Consider the following 21,447-nt stretch of genomic DNA (forward strand, 5'->3'; position numbering starts at 1 on the left):
AATTTTCCCTCCGTTGTTTTGTATTCCCTGCAGTACGTTGGGGTTTAGTTTGTCTATGAAGACGTCACCGCCATCTGTCGGTGACCGCCCGCCAAAAAGTTGCGGGTACTTTTTTGACGTTTCAAAAGAATTCTACGGATGATAACTTTTTTGGCGGCTCATTTTAATGATGTAGGTGGAAGTGGGGTTGTAAAAAGTAAACAAAGATTCAGAAAAATACTGTGTTTTTGACAACTAAAAATAATTAACTTTATCATTAATCAGAATTAAAAATGACCCTTTGTTGTCTAAAAAGGGAACGCTTTATTTAAAATATTTATTCTTTCTTATGCTACTTTTTTTTTTCAACAAGCCAGCAACTTTGCTATAAGCATAATAACATCCTACATAAAAACTTCTTTGGCAGATGCGTAACAGTAAATAAAAGCAATTTAAAAGGATTGAAATAAAAACTTAAAAGCTTAGAAATAAGGTTTATTGTCCTATTAAGTTTATTGCATTTGGTGAACCCCTTCTATTGTCTCGTAAAAGAATCTACCAAGTATTTAACTATGGTATTTCAATTGACGTCAACATCAGATGCCGGGTAACTGCTACGTCATGCCAAGTCATATAACTTTAAAAATGATGTAAGAAAATACCATCCTGTTCTGTTAAAAATCAACTGAAAAAACTTAAAAGTAAACTTATACCTAAATAGAATGTAAACGTACATTGAATGCATTTAATGACGGCATACGGACAAGGACATAGCGGCATTATTGAGAAATTTAGGTATAATTTTGCAGGAAAAATTAGTTTAACTTTTCAAGGTTTCAATCACACGTTTGCAGTAGAGACAACGATTTGAAACATGGAGAGAGAACAGTAGTTTATTAGGTATCCTGAAAAATATCGAACAACCTGAAGGATACTGAGGCAAGCTGATTATTATGACTGTGCTACATAGCAGTTATTTAACACCAAAGAAATGAACTGAAATATGCAATAACTTTATAAATAAACTGAGCATCCAAACTAGTAGCATTAGTTGAAACTGCGGCGCCCTAACCCTGAACAAACGTGCTTTGTCAATTTAACTTCCAAACTGCACCATGTCAACTGCTTTTGAATGCTCTTACAAAGCGTCTTGTTTGATTACTTTATTAGTAAAGGCAGCAGCACACTTTCGCATCTTAATTTATTGTAATAGGTGTGACTTTCCAGTAACAATTTTTTACAAAACTAAGGGACTCTAACTTTGATAGTATTGCTCAACTTTACTTTTAAGAGTATGTATGCTTAAGCTATCAATGGGCATTTTCATCATCTATTGTACTCTATCTATATTACTATATACTATTTACCCCTTTAATTAGAATTAAGTAATTAACTAATTACTTAGTAGCCTATGTTTATTAATTTAAGTGAAGATGACAATGTACTAATGCGTGCAACGCGTAAGGCAGGTACAGCTGTCATCTCAGGAGATGTCTTTCACTATTTCTTGAAAATCTTGCCCAAGGGCAAGCTTGCTCCAACCTAAAAATAAAACTCTAAAACAAGCACAATACAATTGAACCAACAAGAACTGAGCAGTTACGCAGCTTATCGCTTTTATTTCACCAACAAACTCGCCGTCGTTATCGAAGTATCGACGAGAACTTCGCGAAGTGTCGTTCATTCTCATAAGACATCGGGGTTGAAAATTCAAATTTCCTTCATAAATCAGTTGGAGTTGCGATGGCCGAGATACGAAAGTGATGGAGGCGCCGCGCGCGTGCCTGCGAGCGGTAAACTGGGCGATTTTATTACCGGAGCGCGCTGACGGGTGTTTGTCTGATGGCTGATGCAGGTCCGAGGGTGCAAGTGCAGGCGGCAGCGACCCGTTGCGGGTTAAGAAGATGCGCGCCAGGATAAAATCTTATCGACGATTTTAGACGACAAATGTATGTGTTTATCATACAGAATCGATAAAATCCCTCGTTAAAGTTTATCGTGGCGTGCATCCTAGGCTGTACTCGTATATGGTTCATGCAGTAAAACTGGGTTATTACAATAGTTTTGCGGTAGACGCGGATTGAACGAGCGACGTTGAATCAACAATCTGTCACCTGAGCCTTTAAACTGTGTGTGAACTGAATAATGAATGAATATGAAAAAGAATCCATAGTGAAAGCCTACAATGCACTCGGGTCAATGAAGTTGCATAGAATACAAACTGTCTTTACTGCAAGCACATTGAGCGAACACACAGTTCCTCGTGTTTAATTCCGCATAGCGTCCGAAATATTGCTATTCCAGTCCCACAATCTAACGCCGGCTCATCTAACTAATATGGAGTTGGCTCGCTGGATCACGGGTCGTTCGTGAGTGCTAACGACGCGCTGAAGTGCTAAAGTCTAGAGTTTTACTGCCCCGAACAGTAGCGTTTCGCACGCACGGCCGAGCGTGAACAATGATAGAAAATGACAGAAGCGTAGCTATTTAACAATTTGAAATTACTAAATCTTGAATTAGTAGTAGCGCATACACTAAGGTTGGGTTGCAGTTTGCACCATCTTACTTTAACAAGCGTCAAAAAAGGTAAAGGTCGCGGGAAGAGCCTGTATGCGGGCAGCGCAGGACCGTTCATTGTGGAAAAGCTTGGGGGAGGCCTTTGTCCAGCAGTGGACGTCATTTGGCTGAAACGATTTGGCTGAAACGAAGCGTCAAAAATCTGTCAAACTGCATACAAAAAACACCGGATATTGTTATAGTTACGGTTAAAGTAAGTTAGTGCAACTCTGCCTAAATCTTGGTGTATGTGCGGTGAAACATTGCGATAATGTACCTAAATAAATGATGAGTAATACGAATTTGGCTCGCTGGATCACGGGTCGTTCGTAAATGCTAACGACGCGCTAAAGTCTAGAGTTTTACTGCCCTGACTGCACGCACGGCCGAGCGTGAACAATGATAGACAACGACAGAAGCGTAGCTATTTAACAATTTGAAACTACTAAATCTTGAATTAGTAGTAGCGCATACACTAAGGTTGGGTTGCAGTTTGCACCATCTTACTTTAACAAGCGTCAAAAAAGGTAAAGGTCGCGGGAAGAGCCTGGATGCGGGCAGCGCAGGACCGTTCATTGTGGAAAACCTTGGGGGAGACCTTTGTCCAACAGTGCACGTCATTTGGCTGAAACGATTTGGCTGAAACGAAGCGTCAAAAATCTGCCAAACTGCATACAAAAAACACCGGATATTGTTATAGTTACGGTTAAAAAGTAAGTTAGTGCAACTCAGCCTAAATCTTGGTGTATGTGCGGTGAAACATCGCGATAACCTAAATAAATGATGAGTAATACGGATTTGGATCGCTGGACGCGCTAAAGTCTAGAGTTTTACTGCCCCGAACAGCACGCACGGCCGAGCGTGAACAATGATATTTAGACAAACTACTAAATCTTGTTGCATGTACCGTGAACTTCACGATAATGTAAATGAGTGTTTCATCATCATCATTTCAGCCACAGGACATACACTAATGAACATAGGCTTCCCCCAATGTTTTCCATATCGCGGTTGGTAGCGGCATGATCCAGCGCCTTCCTGCTACCTTTATATTAAGTTCGTTAGTCTTGTCACACGCTACGTTTTCTAGTACCTGGCCTCCACTGCCCATCGCCACTTCAGCTTGCTAATCCGTCGGGCTATATCAGCGACTTTAGTAGTTTAGTGTAGGAAAGTGTTTAAATATGGGTTTATTAAAATGATTAAGCATTCCATCTTCTTCTTTTCGTGTCGACAACAAACCTACACAGTGTCAGCCCAAAACTCCGCCACAAGAGTGGCGTTGTCAGTAGCACTCATCAAATCCTCCTGAGTGCAGTTGCTTGGGCACTCAGGGCATGACATCAGGTGCCTCATCGACTGGGGAACAAAACCACACCTGCACTCCATGTTTAAGCCATCCAAGAATCCCCACCTGGCTAGATTGTCCTTACTACGGAAAGCATTCCATGGAAATATCATTTTCTTTATTGTCATGTCTCGTGCGCGAATTTAAATATAGGTACCTACAGGTTTTACTCACATTAAATACTATTACGAGTAATAAAGATTTGACTCGCTGGATCATTTACCGTGAGTGCTAACGACGCGCTGACGTGCTAAAGTCTAGAGTTTTACTGCCCCGAACAGACAGCGTTTCGCACGCACGGATGAGCGTGAACAATGATAGACAACGACAGAAGCGTAGTTAACCGACTTTGAAACTACTAAGTTTCAGTGTTTGTGAAGGCAAACTTAGCGATTATTACTGTAGGTAGTTGACTGATCGATTGTGTCTTTCGTTAGTTCCTATGGTTCAACCAAAAGATGTCTTAGGGTTTTCTTCAAGAATCGGACCTGCATTACGCATATCTAGGTACTTCCCGCAACCTTCGTCGGTTTACCGAGTGACATTGAGTTGGACATCGTTCCTTTCATAGTCACTATTATAAATACAAATATATCTTGAAATCTGTCCTCTGTGTAATATCAGTGTACTAATATTTCGGTCAAAACTCATAATCGGTCAAAACCACTTTTGACTGAAAAAATCTGTTGATTGAATATGAGTTTTGACTGTAACACTAACACAATTAATATTACACAGAGCACAGATTTCATGATCATCATCATCATCGGACGTCGACTGCTGGACATAGGCCTCCCCCAATGACTTCCACATCGCACGGTTGGTAGCGGCCTGCATCTAGCGCCTTCCTGCTACCTTTATCAGGTCGTCGGTCCCCTTGTGGGTGGACGTCCCACGCTGCGTTTTCCGTGTCACTTTCATGATCTATTTGTATTGAATAGGCTCCAAAACTGGACCGATTCGAAAAAATCTTTCACCGTTGTTTCGCCGGGGTAGCCAGTTGTCTATAATTGAGGTGCTTCATAACTTATTCGAAACAACACTATTCAGCCTTTCCCACAGTTTGTATACCCAAAAACAACACGCAGTTGGCATGCTAGATCACGCGCCTTATTTGCCGTGACTGCTAACGATGTGCTAAAGCCTAGAGTTTTACTGCACAGGCCTATTTCGCAGGCGAGACGCAAACAATTATAGCCGTGTAGCTAACTGGTTTAATATGGACACTGAATACTAAGTTGGAACTAGCTGAATAGTAAACAAATCAGAAAATCATCTAAATAACTAGACCAAAATCTTGTGCAAGACTGAGAAGTGTGACTCGATAACACTTTTCATTTGCTATTATTAAAACTACTTACCTACTCATAGGTAGGTAATTGTGTTTTGTGTTTTCCTCACTATCCTGGCTCTCGGCCATTGTAATGTTTAAAATCTAGTGCAAATCTTGTGCAAAAGTTAGAGAAGTGTGACTCGATAATACTTTTCATTTGCTATAGTGTTGAAAAATTCACTCGTACTTCATGTCTCGATTTTTTTATCATTATCCTGGATCTCGCAACCATTGTAATACTAAACATATAGTAAGTACAAATCTTGTGCAAGAGTTTGAGAAGTGTGACTAGTTAGCATTCTTCATTTGCTATTATTGAGTACATTAAAAGCCGAGATTTCATACCTTATACGGGAAGGAAAAAATGTCAAAAATTAACTCAACAATTCTTATTATAGATACCAATGAATATTTTGAAATTATTAATAAATCTGCAAAATGGGTATTGTAGAATAAACATTTTAATTAAACTCCTAACTCTACTCTACTTTGTCAGGAATCGATCCCGAATATTCTAGAGTGGGAAGATAAAGTTACTGTATTCCCGAAATTTCTAGTAAATCCAGAGTGTGGTGCAATTACCGCAGCGTGTGCGGTCCGGTGAAAATGCCTTATTTATTGGAGCTATTTTAGCTGTCTAACAGGGCAGTAGAGGTGTGGTGCAAGTGACGAACGTGGCTGAAACAGTGGTAACTTCTTCGGCAGTATTTTTTTTAAGTTTTCAATCAGAGTTTTTGATGGATCCGATTTTTTGTATTTTTTTTTTCACAAATATTTTAACACGTGAGAATTTGAATACTTATGGAAAATTGTTTAATAAAAATGACTGACATTTTTATGATAGTTTCTACTCGCGGCTTCGTCCATGTAGGTCTTGTAGGTATATCATGGATGAAAAATCCCTAAAAAAAATTCTGTTAACTAAAATGAAAAAAAAAAAAAAAAAAATGTTTTTGATGAAATTGGGGTAAAAAGTTAAAAACCCAAATTCATCTTCCAACCCTATTCTAATGTTAGCAACTGTATCAATTTGTTACTCTATCAGTGTCTTTAATAGGTTTATTTTTATAGCAATACAACCGTGTAAACCATATTATAACCTGTGTAACAATAGGCTTAAAACTTCCAAGACACAATAAAATAACGGTTTGTTTGTTTGTTGCAGTGGAAGTCGCGGTGGGGAGTCGTCACCAAGCTCTCGCCGGCTGCAGGTAAGTGCTGCTGACACTGAAAACTTCCTCTTTCAATTAATATCGAATTTATAAATTGAAGTTGTTATTTTAAGGTTCTTAACTCAGGATAACTAGTTTATCAAAGGAAGTGTGAGGGACATCTTTATTTAAGTGATATTTTGTTTGAAAGTACCTAGCGACTTGTCTGAAACTGAATTAAGACCTTTCGCTTGCCGTGTAACTTTTTTATACTATACTCGTAAGTACAGTCACGGAATGAAAAGGTTCGTCAGTTTTCAAATTGATTCCTTCAACGAATCGCGAGCACATATTACCTTTTGAAACTATGTTACAGAATAATCTCAAATTAGAGAAAATAATCTTTAACTGTTCGTCAGTAAAGTTCAAAATTATTCAGATCAAAGTTGTTTGACGATTTATCTTGTCAAGAAGATTATTATGATTGATAAACTAAAACCTTCTTGTTGGTTCAACCTGCCATTATTATGTCTATTAAATAAAAAAAAAACTATTGTCAATTGGTCAATGTCATCATTGCATTGCACTGATGGGATAGAAAAATAAACAAGCAAAACCTTATTCGTCAGCAAACGTCATATTTATTTAAATGTTAGCAGCACTGTTTCTTGCACTGTTATGTTGGCAGGTTTGACTCTTTGGTGCAAGCGAAAACCGACACTAAGGTGACGAACCTTTTCATTCCGCGACTGTACAATGACATTGGTACGAAAATAATTTTATGCAAAAATGACCATCACAAAACTTTAAAATTACATGTTCTACTGAGGATAATATGTTATATTACTTGGTAGAGAAATAAATTGAATCTATGCACGAACTTCCGAATAACAAAAATACGCCATATCGATGTAACAAATTAGCTTTATCTCTTAACTAATTAACATAAAGAAAACATGGGATTTAGTTTAGATACATTAATTGTAAACCTATTAATAAAATGTGCTAAAACATGCGCTATCAAAAGAGAAACTAATACTTTAACGTTATCATAAAACACTGAAATAATTATTAAATTCCCGTGTAAATTAACCACAAAAGAAAAGCATTCACGATTAATTTTACAAGCATAATTAATTCACTCGAAGCCAATAAGCGCATGTACCTGCCACCGCGAGGCATGCTCGGCGGAAATTGTTCGCTGACTTACGACATTGTTCGATTGTACTCGGTGACTTACGGCGTTCTTCGATTGTACAGTCTACACCACACTGTACATTTTTGTAGCAAAATCGCATCTATTACAACTACAATAAGATCCTCAATGCTTAGCGTGTTCTGTCGTCTGTACGTGTTGACTTACGACGTTACACGATTGAACTCACTTAGTGACTTGTGACATTGTTCGTTTGCGTTTAGTGACTTACGACAATGTTAGCCTGATCTAATCGTTTTTAATTGCTGTTCTTGTGAAATGCGACACGATTCACTACCGGATTAGCTTTGTTTGGTTTTTGATTAATACAAGTTATAAAAGTACGTAATTTAGTAAAAAGAGGTTTTGAAAAGTGAATACACGTTTGATTTTGAGAGTGACAACGGTGTTTGAGTTTCTTGCGCTGGTTTTTTTTATGCACTGGCCTATTCGATAGTGCCGATACTTCTAAGTAACTATTAAACTACTCGTACTTTATAAATTACTTCCAACTACTATTAAGGGTTGGGGTGAAAATTATAACCGTTTTAAATACTAAAGGATATTTCATTTTAAATATACGTTTGATAAACCTTTAATGTCTTTCCATGGAGTTTCTCGACAATTAAGCCCACTTTTTTAGAAAATAAACTAAGTTTTATAGACCCAACAGCTTCATTTCTGGTGCCATTTATATAAAACTGCTCGTTTCCTTCGCTCGAAACTTTCATCGTTAAAATTTCTAAGGAAATATACGAGTGTGTTTTCCATAAAAATGTACCGTTTAATTCGTTAAAACGGTGGCGCATTAACGGCACTGCGTTTGCTAGATTGAGGGTAGATAAATATGGTGTTGGAATGTTGCGTGGTGTAAGTTACGAGATAATAACAGTTGTTTACTAAGCAGAGAAAAGGGCTGTGCAAAAACACTTGGCATAAAAATATGTCATACTAACATGGTATTATAACTAGAATTTATTATACAGTATCTACTTACATCAGCTAAGAAGTCGAATAATAAATAAAACCATTAGATACATAATGCTAGTGAGAAACACTAGAAGGATATGTCTTAAAACCACAGGCAGCATCTAAACTTGAGTTTTGACAATTTTTCCACATTTCAAAATGTAGGCCCTTATCGCTTTCTTTTCGTTAGTTTCAATCTATTAATAGTGACTGAGTATCTTGCGCTGCCTCTTCTCAGCACTGGCCCGTTTATTGTCCCGAAGCAGTGGTAGGGTTAATACTGGGTCGAGTAAAAGTGCTATTTAAAAGACTACTTGCAAAAATATAAATAATTTTAAAAGTCTTATATTAATGACATGTGTATTATTCGTTCGTTAGTTCGTTTCAACCGAAAGACTTCCACTGCTGGACAAAGGCCTTCCCCAAGGATTTCCACAAAGACCGGTCCTGCGCCGCTACCTGCCCACGCTACGTCTTCTGGCTCGTGGTCGCCACTCAAGAACTTTCCTGCCCCAGCGGCCATCAGCTGTACAAGCTTTGTGGCCCGCCCACTGCCACTGATTTTAGCTATTCTGCGAGCTATGTCAGTCACTCAGGTTCTCCTACGGATCTCCTCATTTCTGATTTGATCACGCAAGGAAACCCCGAGCATAGCACAATGTGTATTGTATTATTTTATAATTTCACTGCGCTTATTCCTTAGACGCTTGCTCGCTGACCCACAAGAGGGTTAAATCTGGCTGCGATGAAATATTCCACAGTTTAAGGAAACATTGTTAAATATAAACAGAACAATGTTTTTAAGTTGTTCTTGATTGTTGTGGTAATAAATGATCGTTTTCGTTTTTTTTACGAGATTTGTTAATTACCTAAAAGTATTTTTAATATTATTTGCAACAAACGGTGATGATTCTAAATAAAGTAAGCAACTAAGAAAATTAATGGAAAATAAATATTAAAAAAGGGAAATAATCATTGAATAATAGTCCCAAGTTATCCTACTTCTAGGTACATACAACCAGAATATTAGTGTACCTATTGCAAAATGTCGCTATTTTTTTAAGTTTTTGATATCCTTTCCCCCGCTTAAAAAGATATGGAAAAATACGTAGCTTATCTCATAAAATGTACAGGAAGTTAGATATTATCACCATCCAAGCGTAAGCAAACTTTATGAATATTGCTGTCTCTATTAGCATTTTCTAATCAACTTTAATTACTTTTTAAATATCTTGATTAAGTCACGTAGTAGCTTGGGTCCGGCAGCTCGATCCGGTTCGAACCGGTCTCGCAGGGCGCATCGGCAATAAATAACGGGAACAAATTAAAAAGTCCGACCGGGTGATATTGCACGCTGCATGGGGTGGCTGTAGGGCTGCCCTAGTGATTTGTTAGGATTTTGAGAAGAAAGTTAATCTTTTAATAATGTTTCAGGAAACATAAAAAATGCTCAATCAATTAATCATCAAAATTCTGAAAATTAATAAAACTTGTAAAGTTTTCTTTTCTGAAAATACGGCACTACCTACTATTTTTGTGCAAAACAAAAATCGAAGTATACTGATTTATTCAATGGTGAGATGGACAACACACGAATTCATCTAAAATGAAATAAGATCTCAAAATGATAGTAGTAGTTAAATGCTATTTAAAGCACAAACATATAATTATCATTCATATTATTGTGATCAGACGTTGATTTAAAAAAATGTTCAAAAATATTTTTTTAATAACGAACCGACGACGAAATAACGGCCCCGTTATTAATTTGCTTCAAAAACTGTTCCAAAATTCGTGCATTCAATAATAAAATTACTCCCAAAAACCTAGTATCGAATGGAAAAGAAATCTATTGTTGACAACCCTGCCCCGACACACAGTTGCGGAATGTAGCGCGAGGCGGCTGATCTCAGTTTGTATGCAAATTCTAACGGAGGTGTTTGTGACGTCGTATAAGATTAAATTGAATGATATTTCTACTGCCGTTTTGTAGCTATAAAACGGATTAATTAGGAGTATAGTAAAAATTTTAATCATTGTATTTTTTAACGATTTTATGCTGGTCACATTTTTGCTAGAGAAGTTGTAGTGAGTAGGCAGATACTGTAAGAATATGAGAGATATTACTTCGCGAAGTACGATTCTTGAACTTAATGCTTTACATGACACTCTTTATTTGCTTATAGAGAAACGCTCCAATATTATTAATTCACAAATACTCATTTATATCTATACTAATACGAAAGTAACTCTGTCTGTCTTGCTTTCACGCCTAAACCACTGAACCGATTTTGATGAAATTTGGCATAGAGATAGGGAAAGGACATAGGATAGTTTTTATCCCGGTTTTTGAAACAAGGACGCTTGCGATAAAGTTATTCTGTGACAGACAAAATTCCACGCGGGCGAAGCCGCGGGCGGAAAGCTAGTATTCTATATTGTAATAATAATAAGAGGAAGAGAAGAGTTAGAACGGTGAAAAAAGAAAAAAAGGCTAGAAAAAATAATAAAACTTGAAGAAGCAAGCATCAAGATATTTTAAAAACACGGCAAACCTTTCAACCGGCTCATTCGAAAAATCCTACTTATATTTAATATCGTCATAAAAGGATTTTATAAAACTATCCCGGCTTGCTCCGCATTTGATGACGTCATAAATAAAAGCCGGCATACTCCCGACGTCTAGTTTGCCATGAGTAATAGAAGGGGGTCTTAAGGAATTCAAATTACGGATTTTTACGCGCGCGAAATCTGTTTGATGACATGGGGGAGGATGTTGTAAGTGCACGAGATATTGCGAGCGACATTGTAGCGCAGAATAATTTGTAGACGTTTTTTGTGATGGAGTGCCCGGTGCAAGTAGGCCCCCTTGTGTACAAAAATGACTAGAATGGTAGTACGTGTACTATGAATTAGGTAAATAAACTTCAAAAATCCACTTGAAGATCCAATCAAATTGTTCTTCTTCTTATTGTCGTGTCTATAACAAACCTACACAGTCAGCCCAAAACTGCTACAAGAGTGTCGTTGTCAGTAGCATTAATTAAATCAGTTTGTCCTTTGGTCTTGAGTTACCAGGACCTACCTAGTTTTAAATGTTAATTTTCAAAATAATGTGAAGGAAGAAAGGAATGCTTATTAGTTGACAATAAACTAATTTCTAAACAGAAGTACCTATGTAGTTATAATATTATTAAATCTTTTACAATCCTCAACGTAGCTTCTAACATGAGTAACATCAGTATCATTTCCATGAAAAGCTACCTGGAGCATAACAAAAGCGCTTCAACTAGCATAAAAATAAACCAAGTTTAAATGCAAATGTTGCCATTCTCAAATTAGGCTCAACGTTGCCACTACAGCGCTTACGCTAGTTTTAATGGGAGAAATGCATTTTCGCGGAGTTTCCCAGGGTACTTGTGAGTTATTGTCCGGAAAAATAGGTAGCGCTGCCTCTGTCTGGCACGTACGTGAGAGTGAGATGGAAAGTATTTTATGTTAGCTTCCTTCTTTACGATTGTGGAGTTTTAGTATGGACGATCATGAGTTGGATCTAAAAATGTTACGGTATCTTGATTTCAAATGGTTAATACATTTTTTGTGCACGGAAGGCTTTTTAAAACTTAGTAACAGTAGAATATTTTCTTTAAAACTAACTTCTTAAGCGCTCGCACACTCACTGCGGGCGCCCGTCGCACAGTCGCGACAGCAACATAATTACACGCGAGCGATAGGGATAGGTAGCTTGGGGTCATTGGACGGGATTCTACGTGGTCACTGACCAGGCTTTAGTCTGATAATGGCAAAAAGATTCGAAATTACTTCCTTATTTTTTACTTGGAAAAGGTTAGTTGGGGCTATAGTTTATAGGTTTGCTACAGGGTTAAAATTAAGCTTGTTATAAGGGTATCGTAGTTGTATTCTTTATGAAAGTCTTATGCATGTAAGAGACGCGTTGTGCATTTTAGGGAAAGTAATTAAATTGGAATAGGAATTAATAATAATAAAATAAAGGTTGAAATAATATGTAAAGAAAAGCATGTACTCTGCCATAGAATTCCAGCGTTATGCTCTAGAGCATCATAACACATGCTAAGTGGATAAGATTTTGGTTCAAATTAAACAAACTATGTATACTGATGTTGTAGTCTTTTGGACTAAATAAAACTTTTTCTTTCTTCTTTCCATTTACTATAATTACACCATCAGTTACAAAAACACCCAGAACATAATGAATCTATTCTCAAAGTGAAACAGCGGAAGATTAGCGTTGTTTGCCATTCGCTGCCACTTTACAGGCTCAATAGCCAATCACGAGCCAAACGCTGAATTAAAGCCGATGTTCGACTGGCAACTGGCACATACATTTAGAATACGTTTATAGATGCAAGCGGAGCGGGAGCGATTTGTGGATAAAAATAAACGTTAATGAGTGACTTTTTTATTTGAAATTATTTGAAACTAGCTTTCCGCCCGCGTGGAATTTTGTCTGACACAGAAAAACAATATCGCGTATTTGCTCACCGTTTAGACCTACCCTGGACTACGACAAACATTTTAAAACCAAAATCAGCTCAATTGGCCCAGCCGTTCTCGAGTTTTAATCAGACTAACGAACATCAATTCATTTTTATTTATATAGATTCATTTTTATTTATATAGATTAGAGTTTTGACACTACTGTTGAGCGTCTGCCACAGCGTGGCCCGATACCTATGCCCTCTGAAGCGTATTGTGGCTATATAATAAGATAGTGACTGAATGAACTATGTGAAATGGATAGTAGAATGTTTGTTACTTCTTCACACCAAGTCCAAGCTTTGATAGTTTAAGTCTAAAGGGCGCAGATTATAATAAAGTCCAAGGATATTTATTTATTGTAATTCAGTATTTTATTAAACCTTTACCTATATTCAGAATGAATATTATTGAATTTCACATGGGTGAAGCCGCGTAAACATGGAAAAACCATTTTGATAATTTTGTTTTAAATTAAACTGCAAAATTTAAATACAATTTTGTTGCAGCATTAGGACATTTCCCGCTACCGCTCGTGATTTACCGTGCCCCGCCAGTCACAAACGTTCTACTCAGCAGTTGCAAATTACCTAATTGTACTTGCCCAAACTAACGGTTCTAGTTATCAATGTAGTTAGATAAATTGATGGCAGTAGTTACAGGAGCACATAGTTTGTGCTCGCACGATATTGGCACTATATTCGGTAATGCAGTTCGGGAACTAAACTTGAATGCGTTCGAACGTAATGTATTATGAAGTTACAATGCAATATCGTGTGCATTCGTAGTTTATATTTCTGTCTGAAGAAAATTATTTTGTGTGATTCATTGGTCCAATATTGATTGACTGGTACAAAAAAAATGATCCTTTATTGTAGAAGTGACGATAGCGGTGAAGGTGTCAGACAGGCCGACTCGTGATCCGAGGAACGCGAGTTCGATCCACGCCATCACTCGACTATTTGTGGTGAACCCTTTCGTAACACAAGTATATTTAGCTTCCCACGAGGGTTTTTTTTTCAATACTCAATACTCAATCGTTTAACGGGATTATTGGCATTTTTTATTTACAAATTGCTAATATTCTTTAAATACGACAACAACAAGCGTGCACAGATCAATTTACAGCCAAAAAATTAGCACACATCTTCCGAATGCCATCAATTGATGGAGCGCGTTAGAGATGGGGCAATCGCTACCAAACGACGGGCATCACTCAACGTCACCGCAGAGTACAAGCTCTCAGGCAAGCTGAGGTATGGCTTCATTTGCATGACGACATGGATCGTACGCTTTGGAAGTGGGTTACGTGCTTTGAGGTATATTATGAGGGCCATACGTACGAGTAAAGTGTTTATTTACTGTTAGGGATGAACCGCGAACTGGCAGACGCAGGGTGAGGCGATCTCGAACCCAATGGATCTATGGTATATCTAAAGTTGCAGAACCACTCGCTATGGCATTCTATGGGACGGTCCAGAGGAGGACATGGCTTGATGATAATGATGATATTATTATTATTTTAGTTTGTATCAAAAGGATAAACCAACACAGTTACAGCTATTTGACGTTTCACAGTTCAATAATAAGTCTGGGTTGCACAATCTTACTTTGATTTTAACAAATGTCAGAAATCTGTCAAATTCCATACAAAACACACCGGTTATCGTTATAGTTACGATCAAAGTTAGGCGGTGCAACTCAGCCTTAGAGAATTGTAATCTTTCGATACCAGGCTCTTACGTATATTTTCGTTTTTAATGGTAACTTACAAAGTTTTCCATATTGTTACTTTTTTTTAGTTAAACAACCACTCATTAAATTAATAAATTGTTAATTAGACTCAAACAAAATCCAGGCTTAACCTCGCGCAGTCAGTGTAAACGTCAAAAACTCCGTGAAAACTGGACACAAAAAACAAACACACAGAAAACCTCCTAATCCCCGGAGATTATGTGAAACTAAGTATCTCGCTGCAATAATTTTCGTTGCATTTGCGCCATTAAAAATGCCAGCAAAGGCTCCCTTGGCGGCGGCTAATTAAAATTTTAACCAAAACGCAGCGCGACTGTGTAAAACTATAACAAAGTGGCACAGAGTAGGGAAACCAGTACGCTGAAATGTTCTTACGAATAAGTGCGTACTTTGCCAGCTGCAGTGCCAGCTTCAAATCTCACAGGAGACACGGTTACTATGAAATGCTTCAACATTTACCACCGGTTCTATGTTACATTTATAATCTTTAAGAAGATACCAAAATTACCATTTTCCATTACCTACTCGTTTTTGGCCCACGTTTATTTATAACATCATAATAAATTATAATCTATGACACTATGTTATTCCAATGTATAAAAACAATAACACTTTAAAGTTTCACCAAAGTCCGTCAGTAGTTTTTAACATAACAAACGTCCATCCATTCTCACATTTCACCAGTAGGATTACACTTACCAGCTGACATTTATCACTCTGTGGCATTAGTATACTAATTAAGTTTTCAGATTTGTCGCCTCCAGCTTCTCACTACGTGCGACTATCTCGGGGGCATAATCATTTTCTAAGCGCTGAAGATGTTAGAATGAACAAACGTTACTACGTTTTGTTGATTTAGATTATTCTATTATATCCTTAGGATTAAGCAAAACTAATTAGAATTATAGTAAATTAGAATCTAAGTTAGAGATTATCTCGTTAAAATGTTTTCATTTGAAAATAAAGCATTTTTTTTTTGTAATACAAACAACGAACATTATTTTAGGAAATTGAAAATTGGATTGGATTTGCAATACGTCCCAGTATTAAAACCACCACTGCTACGGGACAATAAAATGGGCCAGTGCTGAGAAGAAGCAGCGCAAGAAACTCAGTCATTCACTTTCAATGTTTTTTTTTATATTAGGTAACATTTTATAGTATTACCATGCGTTGAGATAAAAATTACAATATATTTATTTATTCATGTACGGCTATGCAAACATACCACCGACATTAAAACGAAATGGCAGTTTCCCATTGCAAACAACTCAAAGAAACTTAGCAAAACATTCGTGGCTTATTTAACCCGTCTTTTCTCAACCGAGTTACGGTCGTCATTATTCAATCGGAGCTAAGAACTTTATTAGAACGAGCGGCATTTGTTTCAAACCCATAATTTCTATTTTCAAAGTAAATAGATTTTATTCGTGTCGACGTTTGGATAACATCGTTTCATGGAAGTAGGGTGGCCATAGCAGCTTAAGTTTACAGGATATGACGTCATTGAATAATTTATTTTTAATATTATGATGGCGTTTAAAGAAATATTCACAAGGCAATAAAATGCGAATGCGAAATGATATATGCCAGTCATAAATCTGTTTCCAAAAATAAAAAGCATCTCTGATTAATCAGAGATCTTATCAGAGTGAGAGAATCTTACAAAGTTTATGTTTATTTACTGTATTTACATAGTAGTACCTACCTATATCAATAAAATTATGTTTAAATTTTAAATCTAAAAAATATAAAGCGCATGGGCTATCAATGTGTCAAAAAGTTTATTTTTATCTTTTACAAGAACAATAAAAATGGTCTTCCTACTTCGAAGTCGGCGTGAAATAAGCGAAGATAGCGCGGGAAAGAGAAAAAGTTGAGACTCCGAGTAAATTGGGTCCCAATAAGATAGTCCCCTGACGACGGGAATTATCTCTGACTGCCTTGTATTCCAATTTCGAGGTTATTTTTGGAAGGACCGCTTGCATTTTTTTTTAACTTTCACAGTACCTACTTATTCAACCTTTTTTCAATCAATTCATTAAAATTCCCTGATACATTGAAGTACAATCCATACTTAATATAAACGTGAAACTAACTTTGTTTGTTTGTAAACACTGAACCGATTTAGATGAAAGGTGTAGTTTGAGACCCAGAAAAAAACAAAGGACATTTTTAACCCAATTTTAAAAAGTTCAAGTCTCACATTATGACTGTGCGTGGGTAAAAACTAATTCTTTCAATGCATTTTCTCCTAATCTTACACAACCCTAATAACTTTGAAGCTGAGCAACAAATTCCGGCGCAGATTTAAATATGTAAACTTTAATAAAAACTACCCTTCCACCATAAATTCACTATGGGACCGTTCGCCGTTTCTTCGTATATTTCATGCCCCTCCCCAGTGTCGCCGCCCTGGCGGCAGCGGCGCGAACTATCTCCACGGAGGGCGGCCAACTCTAGTTTATGCAAATTTAAACGGCTGCGTTTTATTACCGACAATTTTTAGCCGGCGGCCTTAGTTATAGCACTATTATCCTAGTTTTTAGAACGGGTAATTATTTTGGGGCATTAGGGAAAAGTGCTGGGAAAAATGTTTATGAAACTAATTTTATATTTAATATTTTAGGTTAAGTATATTGGATTCTATCGTGATCTCATAAATAAATATCAAACGTGATTTTAAAATTAATTAAGTAATTTTTAAACCACAGCTCTTTATAATATTAATACAAACAGGTATTATAGCCAATAATGGAGCCAATAATAATGAACTTTTAAACAAACTGAAATCTAGAAAAAGAAGGGATCTTGGTTTTAAGGACACTCAAATTAGACGCTTGGAGAAAATCGTCAGTCGTCTTTTTCCGTGTGCGGTCCTGCAAATGCTACACGTCCGGCTTAAAATATTCAAAATCTTATTTGAAAGCGCCCTAATTCTATTTTAAAACAAAACAAAATAATTATTTACAAATAAACAAAACAATAACAAATTAATGTAGAGCTCTTTAATGACATCGTGAGGTAAACTCACAAACTCAAGCAAGCGGTTCTATCGCTTTAAAAATATCAACTGCATTTACATGCAGCTGACGTAAAGTCAGACGGATAGTGTTGTCGCGCGGCGTCGCTCGCGGACTTAGCGCTGTTATTTAGTCGCGCGGTTTAGACTGCGTTGGTTTTGGCGAGGTAACGCTTTCAAGATTAACTGGAGATAGTTTATCTTTAAAGAAAAACTTTATATAAAATTAAAACTGCATGATATTATTTTTGCTGACTTTACAGGGTGTTAGGTAAATGGGTATATGAGCCGATACTAGCCCATGTTAACATGGGCATATAAATGGTATAGTGAAGTCAGAAAATTGATATCTTCATTTTAATTATTTTAATTTTCATAAAAATCGGATTTTATAAAATTTATCAGTATGAAAATTAAAAAAATAAAATGATATTATCAAATTTCTAACTTCACCATACCATTTAATTATATGCCCATGTTAACATGGGCTAGTGTCGGCTCATTCATATACCCATTTACCTAACACCCTATTATTTATTGCTTAGGTTATTAAGATACGATAGATTGAAGACTCATTTTTACGTTGTCTTGGTTCAAAATTGTTCATCAGACTAATAATTTTTGACCAAAACATAAATACAAATTCATAATGTGAATGGCTTGGCCATCTCCTTGATATGAGGTCTATGTGCCAAATCTTGAACTAAATTGAATTTTGTACAGTCGATAGACATTGTTATCCCTGATGAAACTAATCCACTCAAAAGAAGAAAAGTAAAGTATTAGTAGAAAGAAGAAATAATTTCCAATTAAATTGATGTAAATGAAATCAGCGTTCATAATGTGCAAATCGCGTACCTGTTTGTGTTTATAGTTAAATGACGTCAATATCTGATGAAACCGTCTCTACCAGAGGCGCGCAATCCTCATCACGCGTTGGTTCCCGCTGAAAACCAGCTTCTCGACATGGCGTTTGTGACTGTTCTGTCCACCACATTGTGATGAATGAAGACTTTATTATTCTTATTCTAATATCGATTATAATAATACATTATTTTAAAGAATAACAAGTCGTTTTACATGATAAGCAGTTTAACCTTGGTCAGACAGCCATTTCAGAGGGCTCAACAAACAAATTCACAAGATGGCGTATTAAAATTCCGGACGACCATCGGCTCAGTGTTCGAGTCCACGAGCAAACCACTCGCGACACGCGTCTGGGCTTCAGCCTGCCGCAAACAGATCTCTAGCACAAGTCATAAGCTGTAGCGGATGATACAAGCCAAAGTAAGATATTAAATTCTGCCTTTTCTCTCTATTCAATTATATTCTGAAGGATTTTTCTGAAGGCGATTAAACACTGCTCAGCATAAATAAATCTGTCCCTTGTGATTTGAAATCATAGATTTCGCTTATGGCCTGGATTTCAGTCCGCTGTTCTTTGGTCATGGCAACTATTATTCTATTTGTGGTTATACTTGTAGCGAGGGTAAGTAGGGCTTCAGCAAGATGACGTTACTCAATTATTAGCTATCGGTAATAAGTAATAAGTAACGCAGAAAAAGCACATTCTCTAGGGTTCTAACTCGGCTGCGTATATCGGATAAGACCTACCGATTATCATTTTCAAATCTTTCACCCATTGTAACCAATTTGTTAATCATCGCCAGAACAATATTTTTTTTCTTTAGACGGCCAAACTACGCTCTTAAACTGTATAAAATATATGAAAACAATGCCAGGCTTGAGAAATACAAGAGTACACTTCGAGTAAATACCTCTCCGCTGCCTCTTATTGTTTACACCACCGCCTGCCTTCGCAGCTCGTTCGAGGAGCTGCGCAAATCCTCTCGAGCACAAAGGACGGCCAGATTTAACACGAGCAAGCCTTATCAAGTTTTATGGCGAGTTCCTGCGAGATACTGCGAGATACCGCGAGCTGCGACTCAGTATTAGCTGACGCTTATGAAGTTAAGGATTGGATCAGCGTGTAACTTTGTTGGCTGCGAGAGGCGTGGATGCTTCGCTCTTGCATATCGACGGGACGTATAAACAGCTTAACGGTTAACTTAATAAGAATATGACTGGATATCTATGAAAGCGATTAGATCACATAGCAAATTATTTAAAAACCTAAACAAAGCAAATTAATGTCTTTAAACTTTTCAGTCATACCAGTCATACCCACATCTCTTTCCCTAATACCTACTCCATAATACAAAAATGTGCTCAAGTAAAATAATTAGCCCAATAATACTAGTAGGTATCGTTATGGAAATCCTTGGCAATGGACGTCATTGGGCTGAAATAAACGAACAAACTAGTAACACTAAGATAAATGACAGTGCTTAGTTTAAATATTTTATTGCTATTTTGGACCAATACATAAATTTTACAAGATTGACAGAGAAGCCTTATTTGTATAATTACAGTTCTATGTAACGAAAAGTATTCTCAAAGGCGAATGTTTTCTATTCTTAGTTGCTCTACATATTTTGTCTATCCCACATCAGACATGTTTTACGGAGCACAGATTTAGGTCCAAGCCCACACAAAGGACACAAAAGGAGTTTATACCGTTATTTCCCAAGGCCCTGTGATATAATGTGTTTTCTTTAATAAAATTTGTTATGTCTACCCATTTTCAATACGCCACTAAACGCGTCTAAGAGAAATATATTCTTGCTAACAAACATGCCCGGATAACCGATTTATGCATGTGAGGGCGGTATAAAGTATTGCTTGCCTTTCTATAATAAAAAGTCAACACTATAACTGCTTCTGCAATGTTTTGTGTGCTTTTTATTATGAAGATTATGTGTGTTAAGAGCGCTAGCGTTTCTACACATTGACATTGTTAATTTAACAAACGCTGGGCTATTGATGCAATACTTGGTATTCTAAAGAAAATCTTCTTAAAAAATAAAAGCTATAAATCTCCAGTGTTAGATAGACAGAATATTCTTTATTATACACTACACAAATTATGACAACAGGAAATAAAAAAATATAAGAAAGACAAAATATGGCGTCGTTTATGAAGTGAACTTAATTGAATTTTGGGATACAATATTTAGTGTCAAACTAGCCCATACAATTTTGGAGTCCTAAATTTTCTAGTGCAATATAGACAATGAACACACACCACAGATAAAATATTAACTGCAGCGGAGGGAGAGAGGTAAATTTTGTATGAGCGTGCGCGCTCTCTATTGTGAGTTTATGGAGCACTCGGACGGAAGATATTTCGTTTTATGGCCTTTGTATGGCCGATTGTGGTTTTTGGGGAATATCATGAGGCAGTCTTTAATGGTCGATTAATTTTTAATGAAAATTGAATTACTGTATATTTTCATAACATTATTTTTTCACGTATATTTCAGAAACAGTGTCTGAGTATATAAATTATATTATTTATAACAACATTGTAATATTTAAAAAAAAAATGTGCCTTTGTTTAAAAATATTTTTAGAACAGTTTTGAAAATGACAAAACCTAGACTTCAAAAAATCTCAAGGGGATTAAAGCACAACCTCCCATCATCTTGTTTGGAAAAAATTTTTGTGAAGAACAATGAGTTCCGATAAGGACTTTTTGCATGGGCCAGCAAAGTCACAAAC

The 21,447-nt window shown here is 36.7% G+C and overlaps 1 protein-coding gene across 1 annotated transcript in view; it reads left to right on the plus strand.

The window, feature by feature from the left end:
- Positions 1–21,447, plus strand: part of LOC135078747 (protein Dok-7-like) — a 480,894-nt gene that overhangs the window by 122,620 nt on the left and 336,827 nt on the right. The window contains exon 2 of the mRNA XM_063973305.1: positions 6,382–6,427. Within this exon, the coding sequence (XP_063829375.1) occupies positions 6,382–6,427 (46 nt within the window). The remainder of the gene's footprint in view (positions 1–6,381; positions 6,428–21,447) is intronic.

This window comes from Ostrinia nubilalis, chromosome 15 (assembly GCF_963855985.1).
Source record: "Ostrinia nubilalis chromosome 15, ilOstNubi1.1, whole genome shotgun sequence".
In the NCBI taxonomy this organism is placed as follows: Eukaryota; Metazoa; Arthropoda; class Insecta; order Lepidoptera; family Crambidae; genus Ostrinia; species Ostrinia nubilalis.